Source organism: Antedon bifida, chromosome 10 (genome assembly GCF_963402885.1).
Source record: "Antedon bifida chromosome 10, ecAntBifi1.1, whole genome shotgun sequence".
Lineage (NCBI taxonomy): Eukaryota > Metazoa > Echinodermata > Crinoidea > Comatulida > Antedonidae > Antedon > Antedon bifida.
The window spans coordinates 3,993,478-4,012,894 of NC_136235.1; the positions used below are offsets into that span (position 1 = coordinate 3,993,478).

A 19,417-nucleotide genomic window follows, 5' to 3' on the forward strand; every position below is an offset into this window, starting at 1 on the left:
ATAGTCTTTGGTCGTCAAATATTGTGTATAGCATATAGTATAGTAGCTATCTTTGCTTTTTGGTGGTTGGTTTAGGCCTAGTTAGGCCCTAGCCTACTACTAAAAGGAAGAATGCATCATGAACTTCTTTTGGCGTTAAGTGGACATACGGGCAGTATATTTGTGTTAAAGAACAAATGCATTGAGGTTTGTTAAATCTTGACTATAAATGCCTAGCCATGCCTACCTAGGGCCAGGCCTAGGCTAGGCCGCCTAGGCCCGGTTCAGGGACGATTCGGCCCTGAGACGATTCGGCCCGGGACTATTCGGGCCCACCTTTGGTGGGACGATTCGGCCCACTTTTGGGCCGAAACATCCCACTTTGTGGGCCGAAACGTATCACTAGACCAAATTCATATTCATTTTTTTGGGTATTTATCAAGTTTTTAAAGGTGTTTAAGAGTGCTTGTCACCAAAAATCAGACATATTCGTAATTTAGTGGCAAGGGTCAAAATTTCGAATTGGCTCATATTTTGCACATTGGTAGACCTTGATGTAAGTAAACCTGATGTGTAGTTTGTTTGGTAAAATATCGCTTAGTTTTCGAGAAAATCGAAAAATAACGATTTTCGGCCAATTTTGTTAATTTTTGGTGTATAATTTACATTAAGTTTAACAGCCTCTGGAAGCCAAACGTAGCTACCTAGCGTTTAAATATTTTACACTTATGTTAACTAGCATCTTGACAATAATTAAGTAAAGTTTCAAAAAATTTGATGAAATTCTAAGATTTTTACTAATTAATTACTAATTAGCATATATAAAACTCTTAAAAAGTAGGGTAAAAACAAACGCGTTTTTTTTCATGTGCGACGAATTTTTTTTTAATAAAAAAATCATCAATCTAAAGTTTAGATACTAATATTTATGAATCAAGTAAAAAAAATTTGGGGAAACTTATTTGCGCTCCGCGCCAGAGCCACAAATTTGTAAGAAATTCAAAGATTTTATCTGTCGGCAAGATCAATCGGATGTACCTATTGTTCTCTATTTACATATTTAAGGTAAATTTTACTATGAGAAACAAACTTTAAATGTAAACTGAAAGGTCCTGAATAATTTGGATTTACGTTTTAATATAAACACAAACTAAAAATAAATTTCTAGTAAAATTTAAACGACTAACCCATGATGAAATTAAGCAATTACTATCTGAGCTCAACATTATAACTCGCTTAGCTTCATCAAGCCTGTTATGTTTTCCACAAGGTGAATTTATTCTCGCGAATTGAACATTTTTTGCATGCGCAGTTTATTTTTATCAACAACGTGTTCCATTGGGCGTGCGCGTATACGCGAAAATGTTTGATTTGCGCGAATAATTTCGCCTAGTGGAAAACAGGCTTTACAACATAATTTTCTTATCTTCTCATATAGGGAGTTTTCGCACGAGCACGTTAACGCTATTTTCCAAGCTCCGCCCACTTTGTAAACAACTTGATCTGTGCGTGCGCAAGCATTACGAAAAACTTTAGTTACGTGCGTCGAGAACCTTATTTCTGAAAAATAGCGTCAATGAAAAACGTTAACCAAAACATGATTAAACATGCCTGGCTAGGCTTAGTCTCTAAACCCAAGGTATTCCGTGATTTGTGTCAATACTTGTGGCGTATGTTGCGTGCGCTACACATGTGTTGCGTTCTACACTTCCCGTCGAAGCGCGAAATCAAAACGAGCAAGTACGTTAACGCAAATGTTCGCTGAACTCTGTTGTTATGCAAATGAGTAGAATGGTGACAACCGTTAACGTTCATGTGCTCGTGCGAAATTTCCTAATAATTCGTGGCCTAAACAATAAATTATTGTTTTACCATTGTTTCACCCCTTCGCTTTATTAAAAATTTACAGAACGCGACTTAAAATACTAACAATTTAGACAACAGAATCGTCCCACATATTAAATTGTTATTTTAAAGAATTCTCACAGACACAGTTTTACCTTCGTTGCTACCTTAATCAATCGAGCAACTGCACGTGGAAACCAGCTTTCCCAGCAAATCAATGTATGGCTTCTTGCGCTTTATGGTTATATCTGTGGTATCAAGTTCAAGAGAAGTACACATTTCTTGCAACATTGGCAAAGAGAATCTGGAGAGTTTTTCTTGAGCTTTCAGTTCACAAATATTATGCCTTTCAAACATTATTGGATGCTGCAAGCCTATTGTGTCCAGTACGGTTTGCGACAAAATTTGAATTTCTCTTTCTTTTTCCGTTTTTGAATCGTCTCCATTTTCTTGGACTTCGTCACCATCTTCAATACTATCGTAATCATCATCTTCGTCATCATCATCATCATCATGAACGGCTGCATCTGTCCTCCTTTTTTTAGCTAAGCGTGAGAAAAAACTTGCAATCTGCTGTGCTGTTAAAAATTCACTCTTGCTAAATAGATGTGAACCATCGCTGTGCCTGGTCGATCTCATCTCTCGTGAGACATCACATGGATCAGCTTTCTGTCCTGTCTGCTCTCCAACGTCAAAAACATCAATAAGGTAGGTTTTCTGTGGAACAGAAAATCGGGTTTTTTTTGCAGAGGACTTTAACGCCCAGCCCATTTGCAGGTCTGGGCCAATGTCAAACCGTGGCAAATCGTTGGTTCTTGTTGGTTCTGGATTTTTAGAAGTACCCTCTTCTAGTTGTGTTGCGTATAATTTCATTGCCCTGTCATATAGTGTTTCATGTTCTAGTGCGTTCTTGTGATTTTCATAATCTAAGTGTTTCTCTAGGGAAGAGTATCTCTGATATGACCTAATGCAACCTTGTTCGCGACAAAAGAACAGTTTGCTGGGGGTGCCAGGACTTTCTTCACTTTCTATTTGTTCGTCGTCATTTATATCAGCTTGTTCGTCATGAGATGTCTTGGCTTGTATTCTTGCTTTTACGGTAATAAATGATACTTGATTTTGATCAGACGTTGTATCCTTGTTATGAATTAAATTGGGTAGTTTCGAGGGCACACAGAATTTACTCAAAAGTAGATTTTGTCCTGCACCAATACCATACGCCATCCACACCTTCATGGACCTGCTTCCGAACTCTATGTTGTTGATGTGACTCACGCCTTTCCATTTCCCTGCTGCACAAATAGTACCAGTAGGTAAAGCACAAACTATGACTTTCACTCCAGGAATGCCTCCAAAGGACTCAATTGCTGCCTTCATCTGCTCTGGATTTTCAATATCTTTTCCTGAATTAAGATATTTATTCATGTGATTTTTGATATGGGCTGCCTTGCGGTCACATGCGCCCTTCCCCCCTTGAGGGTCCGAAAAATCAATACGTCGGATTTTGATCTTCGTTTCTTTCGCTATCTTTGGTAACGAGAGTAATGTTAGGGCAGAGTGGTAGCATCCTGCATTATCTTGACGCAGATACACAGAGTGTATATCGGGTGCAATAGATGGCAGCTGCCTCAACACATCGTCGATGATTGCCACAACAGTAGTACTATCCTGACTGCAAGATTTAAAAATATGCACAAACGTAAGCATCTGTACCTCTCTATCTTTATTCTTTTTCGTCAAGACCGTTATGTGCCACGGAAGTCCACGCTTTCCAAACCAGTCTCTTTGGCTTTCGCGGTATTTACGTGGTACAAACTTCATCGCCCAGTCTAAAACAATTAGGGCACAACCAGGATTCAAATCTCCTAAAATATCATGTCGTGCAGCGTCTTGGTTAATGGATCTTAAGATATGCGCCTTCCACGTCTCGATGTCTTGGACTGACCGTGTAATTACGTACTCCATGTCATCTTTTTCTTCAGAAGAGCAGCGCACTTCGTTTAAAGCTTCAAGAATTTCAGACAAAGCTTCTGGAAATATACGACATCTGTCACATCTTGCATTGTGGTCATGATCACAGACAGTCTGGTAATATTTGTCTTCGCAAGAACTAAGAGCATACGCCCTACAATGATCGGCAACTTCAGAATGGTTAGAAATGTGAATCTGCAATAATATATAAAAGGAATTGTATAAAAAATGTAATTAGTCTTGAATGTTTCTTACATGCTTTACTGAGCAACATACAACGCGCTACTTTGCCTTTTTTATTATATTGTTTTTCTATTTATACTGTAGCAGTTATCAAGATATTTAAACAAGATTGTTATTACCTTATAGTCACCTTTTAGGTAGCGCTTGGCATCTTTAAGTTTTTGGTTTGTTTGTTTGGCCCAAGTCAAACCCATTTCATAGCAATCTCCCAGCTTATCAACGATGTTCTCCAGGTCATCGAAGGCTTTTCCACCATTGGCAGAGATATAATCAAGCCCCTGTAAGGATTTGCGTACAGAAGCAGAACAAACACTGAGAACTCTACGCAATGTACTGCGGCTCATAGGTTGAAAATTCTTCTCTTGACAGTAACTCTCGTATTGAAGAATACATTGTTCTGGGATAAGATTACGCACAACATTTGGGATTTTTATAACTCTGTCTGTAGAAAGTTTTAGAGTTTTTTCTCCAAATGGCAAGTCTTGTATAACTTGAGAACTTGTTATAAAGGTAACAAAGTGGTCAATTTTCCCTGGCTGTACGCATACTCTAGTGTTCTTTAGAGGTTGAATTACAGAACCTCTACCATGTAACAATAAATGGTGTTTGGCCACGTTAAAACGGTATCTAGTCAAGTTAGGTATCCATTTCTGCAGTTCCTTGAAGGTAACCTTATCAACCATGATCGATAAAATCTGACGTCTTGTACTCCAGTGGTTAGTATGAAGATAGCATTCTGATAGAGCATCTAATAGAGAAGAATCGGTTCTTTCGTCAGCTTCTGTGGTTTTATCACTTGATAAGCCTTCAAGTAGAGTAGTCGACTGACCAGGTGCGATTTCTTCCAGGCACATAGAGACAACTTGACGAGCCTTGCGCATGTGGAAACGTTTAGTACGGTCTGAAACTTGCTCCAGCGGTGCAGATAAAGGATATCTAATTGGACTGACGTCCCTTGAATTGAGAAATGCATTTAATTTTTCTCTTGGTGTAGATTGAATTGATTCATCTTCTGAGGTAGCTGAAGCAAAAGTTGGATCGCAAAATTGATATAGGCTCATTTGAGTATCCATAACATCACACGCCGGTGTTTGACAAGTTGGAGTGGCTAATGACATGTAAAACTCATCCTTATTACTTTCCTGAAAATAAGAATAATATTGGGAAAAAATTACTACTGACTTTGATTCAATTATTGACGCACTGATTCGTGATATATATAAAATGATGATGACAATGGCAGGGAATGCAGAAAATATACCTCCTACCACCAACATCCGAAAAAAAATGAACAAAGTAACATGAAACACATTATTTACTTAATCTTTCCGCCAATAAATGCGTATTCATAAATGTCATACTGTACGGTATTTTTTAACTTACAGTTGTTAGTGCGCTCATCTGATCGACGAGACTAGGGTTATTGGTTTCAGTGTTCGAGGTTACAGGTAACAATGACTTCAGCATCTTACGGCAAGTTGAACAGATACCTGATAAAAAGCGTAAAAACATTTACTTACAGGGTTTTGTTTAACAGTTTAAATTACATTAAATATATAAAAATATAAAAATTAAATTATATTTACCTGAACCAACTTGCAGGAAAGTTCCTGTTTTCTTTAATATTAGTTGCGAATCTTCTTTGCTAATACCCCTATCGCACTTGGGTCCCTTTCCTTTGCTTTGGATGTGATTAGAGAGATCAGGCGGCACTCTACATCTGTTGTTATTTCCTCGAGACCAACCTAAGCCAAGTTCCGATCGATGCAAGGGACAAACAGTCCAACTATGTATATCAGCGGGCAAGGTAAACATGGCTGCTCGACTAAGTATTAGGTCTACCTCACTATCGATGCCCGTAAACCTAAACATGTGTCTGTGTGCAGCGATTTCCTTCTGGCATGCTTGTAAAGGTAGGACTTCAGTGCTCTGTTTGCGATCTTTTCTATCGAATCCACAAGCTCCGCCAACAACCGATTTAAAAGAACATGAAATCTCCATCTTGTTTGAACTTAAAGCCATCAGACAATAAGTATATATAAAAATTATTTTCAACACGTCTTTACATTGTAAGACATAAACTAAAATGGATAACAATTCAGTTCCGTTGTCAACGCCAATGAAGATATCGTTGTCTATCGAATATATGCAGTAAAGTGTTTTGTCTACTGTGGTTAATGTTTTGAAACATTCTCGCTGAGTAAGTTCGACCAGGTTCGACAAACAGGAAAACGATAACAAGTTAAAACAAATGTGTTTTTCAGTTTTATCCTATAAACTTATGAGAGGATGGAATAATTTATAATAATGTGGTTTGACAAAGAATAAGCGAGTGATTTTTAGTTAATTGCTTAATTTTGTATATTGATTAGTAATTGAAATTTTACCAGAAACGTATTTTTAGTTTGTGTTTAAATTGCAACTTAATTCAAAATTATTCCAGGAACTTTCAGTTTATCTTTCAATTTTGTTTCGCGTAATAAAAGTTTAGCTCAAAGCGACTTAGATTGCTCAATAGATAACAATAGGTGCATCTGATTGATCTTGCCGACAGATAAAATCTTTGAATTTCTTACAACTTTGTGGCTCTGGCGCGGAGCGCAAAATAGTTTCCCCAATTTTTTTTTACTTGATTCATAAATATTAGTATCTAAACTTTAGATTGATGATTTTTTTATTTTAAAAAAATTCGTCGCACATGAAAAAAAACGCGTTTGTTTTTAACCTACTTTTTAAGAGTTTTATATATGCTAATTAGTAATTAATTAGTAAAAATCTTAAAATTTCATCAAATTTTTTGAAACTTTACTAAATTATTGTCAAGATGCTAGTTAACGTAAGTGTAAAATATTAAAACGCTAGGTTGCTACATTTGGCTTCCAGAGGCTGTTAAACTTAATGTAAATTATACACCAAAAATTAACAAAATTGGCCGAAAATCGTTATTTTTCGATTTTCTCGAAAACTAATCGATATTTTACCAAACAAACTACACATCAGGTTTACTTACATCAAGGTCTACCAATGTGCAAAATATGAGACAATTCGAAATTTTGACCCTTGCCACCTAATGTTTGATTTTTAGTGACTGGCTCTCTTAACAATAACAATCCGTATTTTATTGATATTGACATTTTTGATATAATTAATATAGCCTATATATATATTTTTTTTATTGATATTTACAATGTTGATATCTAGGCCCTTAGGTTAATTCTGACATAGGCGAGCACAATGCAAAAACTTCGGTACAAATGTCCGCCATGGATACCTACCTTATCTATCTCAGATGTACCGCGAAACGTAGATTTGATAACATTAGTTTTCACATCGACGCTATTGTTCCATATTTCTATCTTAGGAAGATATTATAAATAAAGGGTTTTATAAGAAATTTTCTGATTTCAATCGGTAAATGTTCTACGCGCGGTAAGTAATTTCCGGGTTCACGGTAAGGGGTGTCAATCACCTTGCAAGTTCCCTGCATGGTTGGTTTCAACCATTGTTATTATTGTTATTGTTTTATAACTCCCTGTTTCAACTAAGTTGGTGCTTGGTGGCGATAGCCATTTTGGTTTTTTGTTTATTTTCGAACCGTGCATGTGAAGTTAAATGTTTCTATTGGTAGGTCGTTAAAGTACAATCACCGCGCCCCACCTCCCCCACACACCTTTCAAAATATGCTTTTGTCACCTACTAATTCTTTAGTGAGCCCATCTGATTGAAGCAAGAAGGAAATCAACCTAGCCCTATATACAATACCCCTTTAAATAATCTAACAACTTAACCCTAAATATCTATTAACCTCTAGCTACCCTAAAAAACTGATCCTATTAGCAGTGGCATTAAAATTTGTCAAAAAAGGCTAAAAACGCCCAAGCCTCTTAGCATCCCTAAATCAGAGGCCTCATGCCTCTACGTTACGCCACTGCTTAGAAGGTTAGCCACCAACACTACGAGTATTGCATAGACTGATACTATTTATTGTCCAGGTTGCACCTGATCTGCCGTTCCTTCATTGCAGTGAAGTTGCACTTTTAAACCGTATGTGTCAACTGGGAACACACTACAGGCAATTTCAAGAATTTATCACAGCATACTCTGGAAAGCCATCGTTACCTCACTCTGTTGTTGAGAACGAAGGTAAGCTTATTAAATTAACTATGTCATTCAAATTACAGTGCAAAATTTGTTGTGGTGGATGACTTATACAGACATAGACATACTGTACATGCAAGCAAAGAAAGGTATTTTATTGTATTGTTAAGTTCAATCTTTTATTTTTTGTTTTTATTTTTATTTTATTCAATCGAAACCAACAGCGATAATTACCGCCACTAACAGGTTTGATACAAACAAAGCCAGGACTGTTTAAAGCACCTTGATTGGTCCTAACATTGATCAAGGGCTTCTCTCGTCCAGTGCCCACCTTGACCAGAAGAAAGGCATGGGCCAATACTTCTGAGGCAGATACTAGATGCAGGGGCTGCCATAAGGGTCAGCAGTGCTGATTTCAAATGCCTAACGAGACCCCAGCTCCATATACAGCACCCGATATTCCAAGATGGTCTCCCATCCAAGCTCTAACCAGGCCCAACGTTGCTTAACTTCGGTGATTTGACGAGAACCGGTGTTTCAACGTGGTACATTGTATTCAAGAGTGAAAATAAATATATCATTAAATTATATTTTTCAGCCTCTAAAAATGAGCTTGATGATGGCTTGTACATAAGAGCACTCTGTGTTGGTTTGGATACCGTGTTGGATAATTACAGAAAAGTTCTATTAAGATTGGAACAAGAAGTAAGAATAAGTATTTTCAACTGATATGAGTACACAGTATCTTAAGTGCTATGCATTTTAGTTCTATATTAGTTCTATTCAACTGTAAAACTTCTAAATGGTTCTATTACACGGCAGCTTTTTGTAGAAAGGGAATTTTGTGCAACATTTGAACAACCAACCCCGTGTGCGCCACAGCATGTTGTACTCTATAGCCAAAAGCCAGAGCCTTCAACATTAAAGATAGAAGCAGCAGACTAACCAAGTAAAAGCTTACAGTTGGTGTGTCATTGAACAAATTGTATTTGGGGAGAATATTGAAAGCCTGACTGTCCTATTTATCCATCTCATAACTCATAAACATTCATCACTTGTAATTATATTTTATATATTATAAATTAGTATTTACACAGTTTGATATATTTAATTTTGCACAGGTTCTGGAAGATGTGCACTTGCCTCTGTCACATATACAGCAAGCTTTGGAGGTGTTCCATCCAGTTTTTAAAGAATTCACTATGTTACTGACTCAGTTAGAATCACGTCATGTACATGGCTGCCATTTACTAGAAGTCTTACATAATCGCAGCATCTGTGGAATTCCACATGTTAGAGATGCACTTCTCCAGTAAGCTAATTTTTTTCTTTTATTATATGTATGTGTAAAATTTACACTTTATAATACCATAAACTACTTTTTTACCATAATTATTACAGCCACCAACGAATTCGGCCTTAACTTAGCCCTCTATATAATCTCTTCAACTCCAAAAATCTTGCCACCATTTGTTACTGTTTGTTGTATTGTACACCACCTGCCTGCAAATAACTGGTTAAACATGAATAAAAAATGATGGCATTTGTATTTGATGGGTATTCGTATTTGATTACACAGAGTTGCTCAGATCTGCCACTGTGTGATGTACAAACAACTAACAGCATGGCTCTTACATGGCATGCTGTTAGACAAGTATGATGAGTTGTACATACACCAGGTTCCTAGGGTAATTGAGGAGGAGTCTGCTGTGGCAGAGGCGAAGGGTAAAGATACATCACCAGGAGATATTCCTGACAAACAACTGCAAGAAGTAAGTAACCATTTAAAAATCTCTTTGTAATGGTTACATTGATTGGTTGGCATACTAGGTTTTGATTGAAATGAGTTGCTATCTAATCATACATAAAAACCTTAGTAAACTAATTTACATATCAAGTAAACCCACGATTCAATCTAGTGTGATGCATTAGTCACACTATAGTGAGCCCTCTATGTAGTTTCCTTAACATTTATGTAGTGAATATATAGAGTTGGTTCCGAGCGTTCTCAGGCGTATATAAATCCACGCGACGTACACTGACACTGAATGATTTCTCATACAAAAAGTATACTGTATTCAACTAAAACTTTTATTTCTTGTAACTCGATTAATACATCTTTCTACCAGTCTAGACCTTTCTTCTCTATAATCTATACGTCTATCTACTTTGATCTTATTTTCTCTTCTCCTCTAATATCTATTACATTCTACTCTTATACTGGACATGCAAATTAGGGGCTTCAGAGGAGGATAACATTTTCCCTCCAAAGTTTCCCTCCAACATTATACGATTTTGATTGGCTAATAAAATTAAGCAGACCTAGTCTAAAGCATCCTTATCTAAACACAGGGAATCAGAACATAAATATTATGACAATTTACAATATAATGTATTTTATCTTGATCAGAAATTATCAGAAGATAGTTCAAGTGAATCAGGCCAATGGACATTTGCTATTAATCTATCCATGTTGCCAAGTTACATCCCTGCCAGAGTGGCCGATAAGATTCTGTTTGTTGGAGAAGCTGTGCAGATGTTTGAGAATAAGAAAAAGAAAACTGCATCTAAATATAGAGGTATCTTCCAATTTGCAACTACCTAGGACATATTTATTTTTATATATTTTCAAGTTAATTATTCCTCATTTGATTCTTATACATAATTTTGGTGGATTCTAGCTAAAATTTAACATTGTGTTTTGTACATTGCTCTATATTGCTTTACTTGTCAATTTGTTTTAGGTTCTATTCTGCAATCTCATGAACAAGAGTTTTCCACTGATTTATACAAACTTCAACAGCAGTCAATGTTTAGTCTTCCAGCTTTTGAGGAATGTATCGATAAAATACGAAGATGTGTAGCACAGGTAAAATATTTGACATGAAATGCCAAACATTATTATAGACAAATATGTATGTTGCTAATGTTGTATGTAGTAATGTTGTGTGTAAAAATATATCTATAAAAAAATACAGGGTAGTTGATTTGCCACAATTTATTTGAAAAATATATTTCTCTTTCAATTTCAATAATGAAAGTATATTTTTGTTATGTTTCATATAACCAGACATTAAATATTACATAAATTAAAATATATATAATAGATACAATTGTTCTTTCAGAAATACTAAGTCTAAACACCTGCTCATAATTTAAAAAATATAAATTTAAAAAAAATTGATTTTCTTTAAAATTAAAATGTATTCTGATTAAATTTTTTTCTAGCACTTGTGGACTCTTGTGATAGAAGATTCTGATCTTATTGGCCAGCTTAACACTATCAAAGATTTCTACCTACTAGGAAGGGGTGAATTATTTTTAGTGTTCATTGATATGAGTCAGAATTTGCTAAAGGCACCCCCAACACCAACAACAGAACATGGTAAATACAATTCTTAACTACAGTTGAACGTCCTGTAAGCAGCCACTTTTTACGCCCCGAAGGTGACCGCTTACTGGAGGTTCTGCCGATAGAGGGCCAAAATCACGTATTATGGCTATGCACAATATTTTTTGACATTCTTAATAACGCAATGCAATTTTTCTGGTGGCCGCTTACCGGAGGTAATTTACGATACACAAAATCTAATTGTTAGTAAAAAAAATGTGGCCGCGGTCGCTTACGGGAGGTACCAAATGCCCAAATTAGATAGGAAGAACAAACAGGCTTTTAAAAGTGCGGCCGTTAAGGAAGGTGGCTTTTCACGGAGGTTCAACTATATTCTTTTGTGAAATCATTTATGTCACAAGATAGGGTTATTATATATATAACCTATATATATTTAACCTATGTGTTATATATATTTTTTTATATTTGCAATATTGATTTTACTTCTGAATAAACAAAATATTCACAATCTTCACTATCAATATTGTAAATAGCATTAGCCAAAAATATATTTCAATATAGTTTGTCAGTTTCTGAACTATACACATTTTAATGAAAGGTCATAAATAAGCAGCTTGCATTTTACGATCAGCAGTATAAACAGGTATTATTATAACTTGTTAAAAAATGTTCGTAATTGATTACAGAACACTGTATAAAATTATACTCTTTTTACTCTAGAAATTAACGACGTTATATATATACATTCCATTATCATTCGCAATATGTAAATGTTGTTTCCAGTAATTATATTCTGCATGAATTTGCTTTTCCTTCATCCAATCTACATAGTAGATGGATGAAGCTACTGTATTGTTCTAACCACGTGACTATGTAGCGTAGGTTTTTTTTTTTTTTTTATATATATCTAGATATATATATATAAACACAGTAGGCAAAGAACATTAATTCTAAACCGCCCGGTGATATACTGAAATTTAATTAATTAATTTGAAACGATAAAGATGAGGAAATCTGTGAGAATGAGAAAAAGTCGCCCCAACCGGGACTCGAACTCGGACCGTCTGCTTGATATGCAGTTGCCCTAACCATTAGACCACTAGGGCTTTCATGGTATTGTTCAAACTCGATTGGATAGCGACTCTTTAACATTCTCGGTGTGGTACGGCGGAACAGCACTAGTCCTCAGTTGTACGCACGATGTATTTGTTCTATTGTTACTGAACTATGGAGAATTTTTTTCCGAAATAAAAGATGAATGAATGAATGAATAATAACAAAGTAATAAAGCAATGGTGCATTGCAAATAAGCAATATGTTTTAATGTGAGATCACGGTTCTATTTAATGTAACAAGATGATTCAGACAATGTTATATTTGATCAGAATATTACAGACGTTCTTACTAATTTACTTTAATGTTATCAAAAATACTAGTTAGAAAATATTAGCATCTTTAAGATATTTTGCCTGCTTTGCTTGTTCATTTAAAATAGGCCTATCTCATTTGTTTTAGAAATCTTATTTTACCGTTGTCTTGTTGTCTTTATAACATTTTTTTTCGATATTTGTTCCAACTGAAAACAACTATTGCGCCATTGAAATGGCATATTCAAGAACAAAAGTTGTAAAAATTATTTTGTTCAGGGGGACATTCTTTAAGGAAAATGATCACAATCGTCGCCGCCTGCAATAAACGATTTCACCCGCAGAGAGCGAAAGCCGTAAACTTGCCTAGGTCGTCTTAGGCCCATGTTTTGTAGACAAACAATGAACTGTCGGTTTGATGAGCAATGAAGAGTGACGGGTGGTAACATTGCTATGTAGAATATGAGTAGGTGCTACGTATCAATATTTAAGATTATTACCTCCGCCAAGGAGGTTATATTTTCACCCCTGTATGTTTGTGTGTGTGTGTCTGTGAACAGCCTGGAGGCCACAGTTTTTAGCCGATTCTCACCAAATTTGGTCACAATGATCTATGCCCCAAAAGCTCGGACGAGTTCGAATTTGAGGGGAAAAGGTCATAGGTCAAGGTCAAGGTCACAACTAATAAAAAACTATTTTACTGCCTAGAGACCACAGTTTTTATCCGATTCTCACCAAACTTAACCACAATGATCAATGACTCATCATATACTTGTTAAATTTTGAAGGGTCAGGGTCAAAGATCAAGGTCCACAAAAAAAACAGAAATAAAAAAATAATAATTAAAAAAAAAAAAACCTCAGCGGAACTTGAACCAGCGATCTCAACTGTGAGAGGCTGGATACATAACCATTACACCAAACGCTCATCCACAATTTTGTAGTGTGCAGTTAGCCTATTTACACTTAGAACTAATAAAAAAAAATTTAAAAAAAATATAAATATTTTTCGGGGACATTTTATGTAGGGGAATTTTACTGTAGGCGGAGGTTTGTACTCTCGGAGTACCCTCTAGTTTAAAAATGTAATCATTTGTTTTTATATGGTGCAATTTTGTATTGTATTTAAACACGAATATACAGTATAGAATTCCAAGGGTTGTCATTCAATCAAACTTGAACACCATGAAAGCTCTAGTGGTCCAATGATAGGATGTATCAAATAGAAAATTCCTGGTTCGAATCTTGGTTGGGACAGATTTTCCTCACCCTTTCCCTTATTAATTAATTTCCAAACATTAAAATATAACAAAATAAATATCTTTAGTTTAATTGTCTTTTTAAGTAGGGTATTTAATTAATCAATTTTTTATCATACTTTAAATTTTCATTTTAAATGTATTTTTTGTAAGATGTAAATTCTGCATTCAAGCAAGCAGCGCATAAAGTACTCATGGAAGATGAGGCATTCTCAATGTTTAAACTCACTGTAACAACGAAAGCTCAAACTAAAACAACCAGCAGAAGTAAGTTGTAAAGTACCTTTTATAGTATTTCAATGTTTTGATTTTTGTCCATAACTGCTGTAGCACCATCAAGTATGGCACGGTCTGTGTGCCAACAAGGTTTTTTTTTTTTTCAAAATTTAGCCGAATTGCTGTCTAAAATGTAGACTATACCTTTGAGTACAATATAAATGTAGTGGATGAAATTTTTGTAAGAAGTGTTTGCATTTTTCAGAGCCTGAGATAGCAGCACAGACAACTGGTTGGGCATCACTGGGAATGTCTTTCTCTGTCCAATGGCCGCTACACATTCTATTTACTCAAAGTGTATTGGATAAGTAAGTATAAATAATAATGTATATTTCTTTTACCGCCTCATAGAGAAGCGGCACACTTAAATACTCCTTTCACATTTCCTGCAAAATCTTGTTTATGTTTAAGAAGAACAAACACTTTAATGACCAAATTAGTGTTACTACCATATAATAAAACATACCTTAGAAAGAAGGTTTATTATACAATTGAAGATTAAAAAACAAATGTAATATATGTACAAATAATCTTCAGTAAGGTTCTCTTTAGATATAATACTGTGTTTAAGTTCCTATTGAATGTAAAACGAGTTCAACTAGAACTTCAACAATGTTGGGCCACACAGATGCAACAGAAACATCATCTGACAGGCCGCTGGGATTCAAGTAAATGGCGTCTCCGCAACAACATGGCATTTTTACTAGACAATCTACAGTATTATTTACAGGTATAGAAATCATGCTTACATAATATCTGATACATTATTGCAAATAAAACTATATTAGACTGTACTCAAATACATGGCACTGTGGCTTGGTGGTTGACATACTTCCTTATCCATTTCAAGGTTATTGGTTTAAATCATCTCTAATACGATGTAATTATGAATTTGGAATATTCTGTTATACTTTTATAACCTTTCTCAAGCTTTTTGAAAGGTTGATCCCCATGCAGCTCATAACAAAGCTATACAGTGATTGGGTGCAGGTGAAGGGTCCGAGCCAAAATGTGCAACAACGGTTTGAATCCGCATGATAAAATAATACATTAGAAAAACATTTTTCAGGAAAACTGGAAGCTTAGGGAGTTGACTTTATTGGTTTTCAAATAGATTTTTACAACCTTATCTAGGTTGATGTTCTTGAAAGTCAGTTTTCTGGATTGATACAAAAAATTCAGTCAACTCGTGATTTTGAAGAAGTTCGCTTTGCTCACGACCAGTTCCTCACCTCACTCATGGCACAGTCTTTTCTACTTATGAAACCAGTAAGTAGTAAACATATTTATTTCAAATTTTATACAGTACAACTTTGGAACCAAACAAAGGGTCCCTTAATAAGGGTGTCCTTTGAATAGGGCTTGGCTGTAGTGAAATTTTCCCTATAATTTTTTCATAGTCCATTTCAGGGAAGAGTCTCCCTAATAGGGATGTCGAACAGAGGTGTTTCAAAGAAGAGGTTCTACTGTAAATTGAGCTCTGACAATATTTGGGTTTATTTAGTGTAGGCCTAATTTTAAAGCTAGTGTTATCTAAAACAGATTCATTGAAAGTATACACATATTTCTTTATCACTTTGATTTCATATCTGTTGTAGGTTCGTCATTGTCTCAATGAGATACTGGACATATGCCACTCATTTTGCACTTTGTTGATGCAAACTGTAACCATGACAGCACGTGAAATATCATACATGGAAAGAATTGCACAGGTTAGTTGTTCAATTTTATAATGATGTACCATATATTTCGGTGTATAAGTCGCACTTTTGACACGCAAATTTGACCTCTAAATGAATTTATTATTTATTAATAATTTAATTTAATCTACTCTCAGAGTGTCGTTCTAGTTTATATAATTAACTAGATCATATTTTATATCCTGGATAAAAATATTAAATCTACACTGTAATGTCCATTTTATTGTTTTATTTTTGGGCCTGTTCAACTTCACTAATTATAAGAAATAAAGTGCTATAAGTATAATCAATGGGGTTACACACAATAATTATATTTTGAAATGACAATGTGGCCGTTACCTAGGTAGGAGAATTCAATTTTTCAGGGTGTTTTCCTTAATAGCCTAAGTGGGAATGGTGAATACAGACACAGAGCCTATAAAATAGGCTGTATCATAATTTTAAAGTTTTTCATGAATTAAACATATTATATTTTTGTTTTTTTTAAAGGGTTTTAATCGTCAATCTTCACTATTATTCAAGATTTTAAGTGGTGTGCGTAGTCATCAAACAAGTCCACATCTAAGTCAATTTATGTTGCGATTAGATTTCAATAAGTTCTATAGCCAATCAGGAGGCTTACTGGGAAGGTATTTATTCCTAATGATAATAAATGGCAAAATGAAATAATCAAGAGGATTAGGCATGCTTAGAATGCCAAGCTGTATATCTAATGTTCAGTCATATTATTTTTGTCTGACAATATGTTAGATTTAGATAATCGGCAAGCATAATGAATCGCCATACATAAAAGAAAAATGTTGGAATCAAAACATTCGAATTATAATTAAGTTTTTAAAATCTGTTTGAAAACAATTATCTTTCGCCAATTAACATTTTAGTTGCAAGCACAAAAACCAATAACCAACAAATGTAGCAACAGTATTTCTTATTTTATTCGATGTTTGTACTTCTTAATTATTACCATACTACATTTGATATATATATATTTAATACATGCATTCTAATTTAACTTTATCTTTCAGCTTTACATACAGACGTATAGAAGATGATAATTAATTACAACAAAATCAAGAAAGATATTGATTTGGCTTGTAAGAATAACTTGACTGAATTTCGCACAGGTGTGGACGATGTACACAACAATATTGATGTTGTAAAGCTGCCATTAAATGGTGCTCATTCGATTGTCCACAACATGGACTGAGATGGACAATCACACTAGGGTAAACCCCTGCTAGTCCGAAAGATGCACTGGATTCTTTAAAGTGCACACAAGCCAGGTCTTGTTCTACCACCTGAAAAATAGAGGCTCAAGCATGTGTCAATTGTTTGAATATGGTTTACAGTGCCCTTAGGTACTCAAAGTAGTAACTGTTGTTATATAGATAAACTGTTATTCAAAATCTATGTATAAAATGTAAATAAAGTACTGTATATCAGAAATTGTGGAAAAAATGTATAATATAACAAATTTACAAAATTGGTTTTAAAGAAAATTAATAAAAACAAGCTCCTTGAAGATTTCTTTTAGCCTCTTTATTGTTGTCAATTGGCGTTGATAGGATGAACTTTTCTTCTTTTAGACCCCTTTGGAAACAAGCCTCTGGGCTTAAAGGGCCATCCCCTGCTTTCCATGCTTATTTTCTTGTCTAGTCTTGTATTTTTATATTTAATGTTTCTCTTTTTATTTCATTTACATTATACTGTTTTATATATTTGTACTGTATTTGGAAAGCAATAAATATTACTTACTTACTTACACAAAATGATACACAAACAGTGGTACAATCAAAGTACATGCGTTGAGAATGAGAAGAAATAAGTCGACCTATATTTTTTTTAAATAATAAAATAATGGTTATTTTTTTGCCATTTTTTTAAACCTTCTGATGATTTCACACTTTGGCATTTTGATGGCAACGCATCTTTATGCTACATATTCCCTACCTGCTAGCTACCACCTTTGTCCATTGCTTACTGGTCGTCACTCTGTGATAATATATATTTTGAAGAACAATAAAATTATTATATTTTAATTAATTATTGTAACTAGATGGTACGCGAGCGAAGCGAGCGTACCATCTAGGTCGTGCCCACAGATGGTTCTCGAATACATAGTGATTTCAGCGGTAAAAAACTGGCGACTTCAAATGTACATGCAGGACAATAATACATGTCGTTTACAGGAACGAATAAATAGACGCGGTAATTTATGTACTCAACTAAAATTAGCACCCTGGGAATTACTTCCGAAAGAGAAACTTGTCACAATAATAATTGTTTTGTAACAAACTGAATTTGTATTTTGTATGTAACATTAGGGTTGATGGATGGGGAAGAGGATGGGTGCAAAGACGAATAATTTTTTAATGTATTCTTTATCCATTTAGTAACAAAATATTAATTGTTTTCATGTTTTACAAATAATATTCACTAAACACAGTAAAACATTGCGATTTAATACTTTGTTGAAACTGTCACCGTCATAGTCGATTGAAATAGTACAGTACATGTAACGATACATCACTAATACGACGTTAACATTTTTTTGTAATTACATTATTAATTAATAAAAACGTTCAGAAGGAACTGTCAGTAATAATCGTAAATTTGCTTTAATTGTCAATAGATAATTATCTAACTCAACTTAATTAGTAGGCCTAATGGTTTTCAATTGTTTCTTAGAGCCAATCCATACTTAAGTTGGTTCCTAACCACCAAAGTTGTTCTGCGTTTAGGGCATGTGATCCTTCGTACTGTAAGCCTGTCCTCTACTGGCTTTACAACGCTACTCATGCCAGTGAGGGGAGGGTGGTGGTGTGGATGGTGGTTTAACTGCAATAATAAAGTTAATTGTAGACGACGACTGGAAAGGCTAGCTCATTATCCTTAAAAAAATACCTATATCCAACCTCTGCAGCACAGATTGGAAAAAAATGGATTGAATTTCTGTTATGGCTGTACTTGTCTTTCCGACGCCTGATAGGGAATAGAAACTTGTGGAACAGAGATTGGAATGTTCCATTCATCGCAAATCAATACATTTGTATAAACGTATATTAACTCTATCAAAATAGTATTTTTTAAAGAAAATCGGCCTGTCTTCAACATTATGATACTGTACTCGAGCTGTTCAACCGGTTTTCAGCCATTAAAAACAATTATCGTAGGAGGAGATAGGAAAATGCGATGCATCCTCGTATTATTGTGTGCAGGTATTTTTCAAGAGGACATCCATTAGACAGTGTATACCACGATCGGAAAACACCCCTATTTGGTGCAAATCGTTGAACCTAAATTCGTTTTAATTGTCAGTAACTAATTA

At 34.8% G+C, this 19,417-nt stretch overlaps 2 protein-coding genes across 2 annotated transcripts in view; both read left to right on the forward strand.

The window, feature by feature from the left end:
- LOC144854083 (alkaline ceramidase 2-like) overlaps window positions 1-19,417 on the forward strand; it is an 81,639-nt gene that overhangs the window by 13,217 nt on the left and 49,005 nt on the right. The window lies entirely within an intron of this gene.
- LOC144854077 (gamma-tubulin complex component 4-like) lies at window positions 39-17,611 on the forward strand. Its single transcript, XM_078711962.1, has 15 exons — window positions 39-186; window positions 8,031-8,181; window positions 8,735-8,841; window positions 9,258-9,448; window positions 9,716-9,908; window positions 10,547-10,715; window positions 10,881-11,005; window positions 11,365-11,521; window positions 14,267-14,380; window positions 14,595-14,697; window positions 14,942-15,119; window positions 15,524-15,658; window positions 15,988-16,101; window positions 16,579-16,718; window positions 17,115-17,611. Exons 1-15 carry the CDS (start codon window positions 112-114, stop codon window positions 17,146-17,148), a joined length of 1,986 nt encoding a protein of 661 aa, XP_078568088.1. The 5' UTR covers window positions 39-111; the 3' UTR covers window positions 17,149-17,611.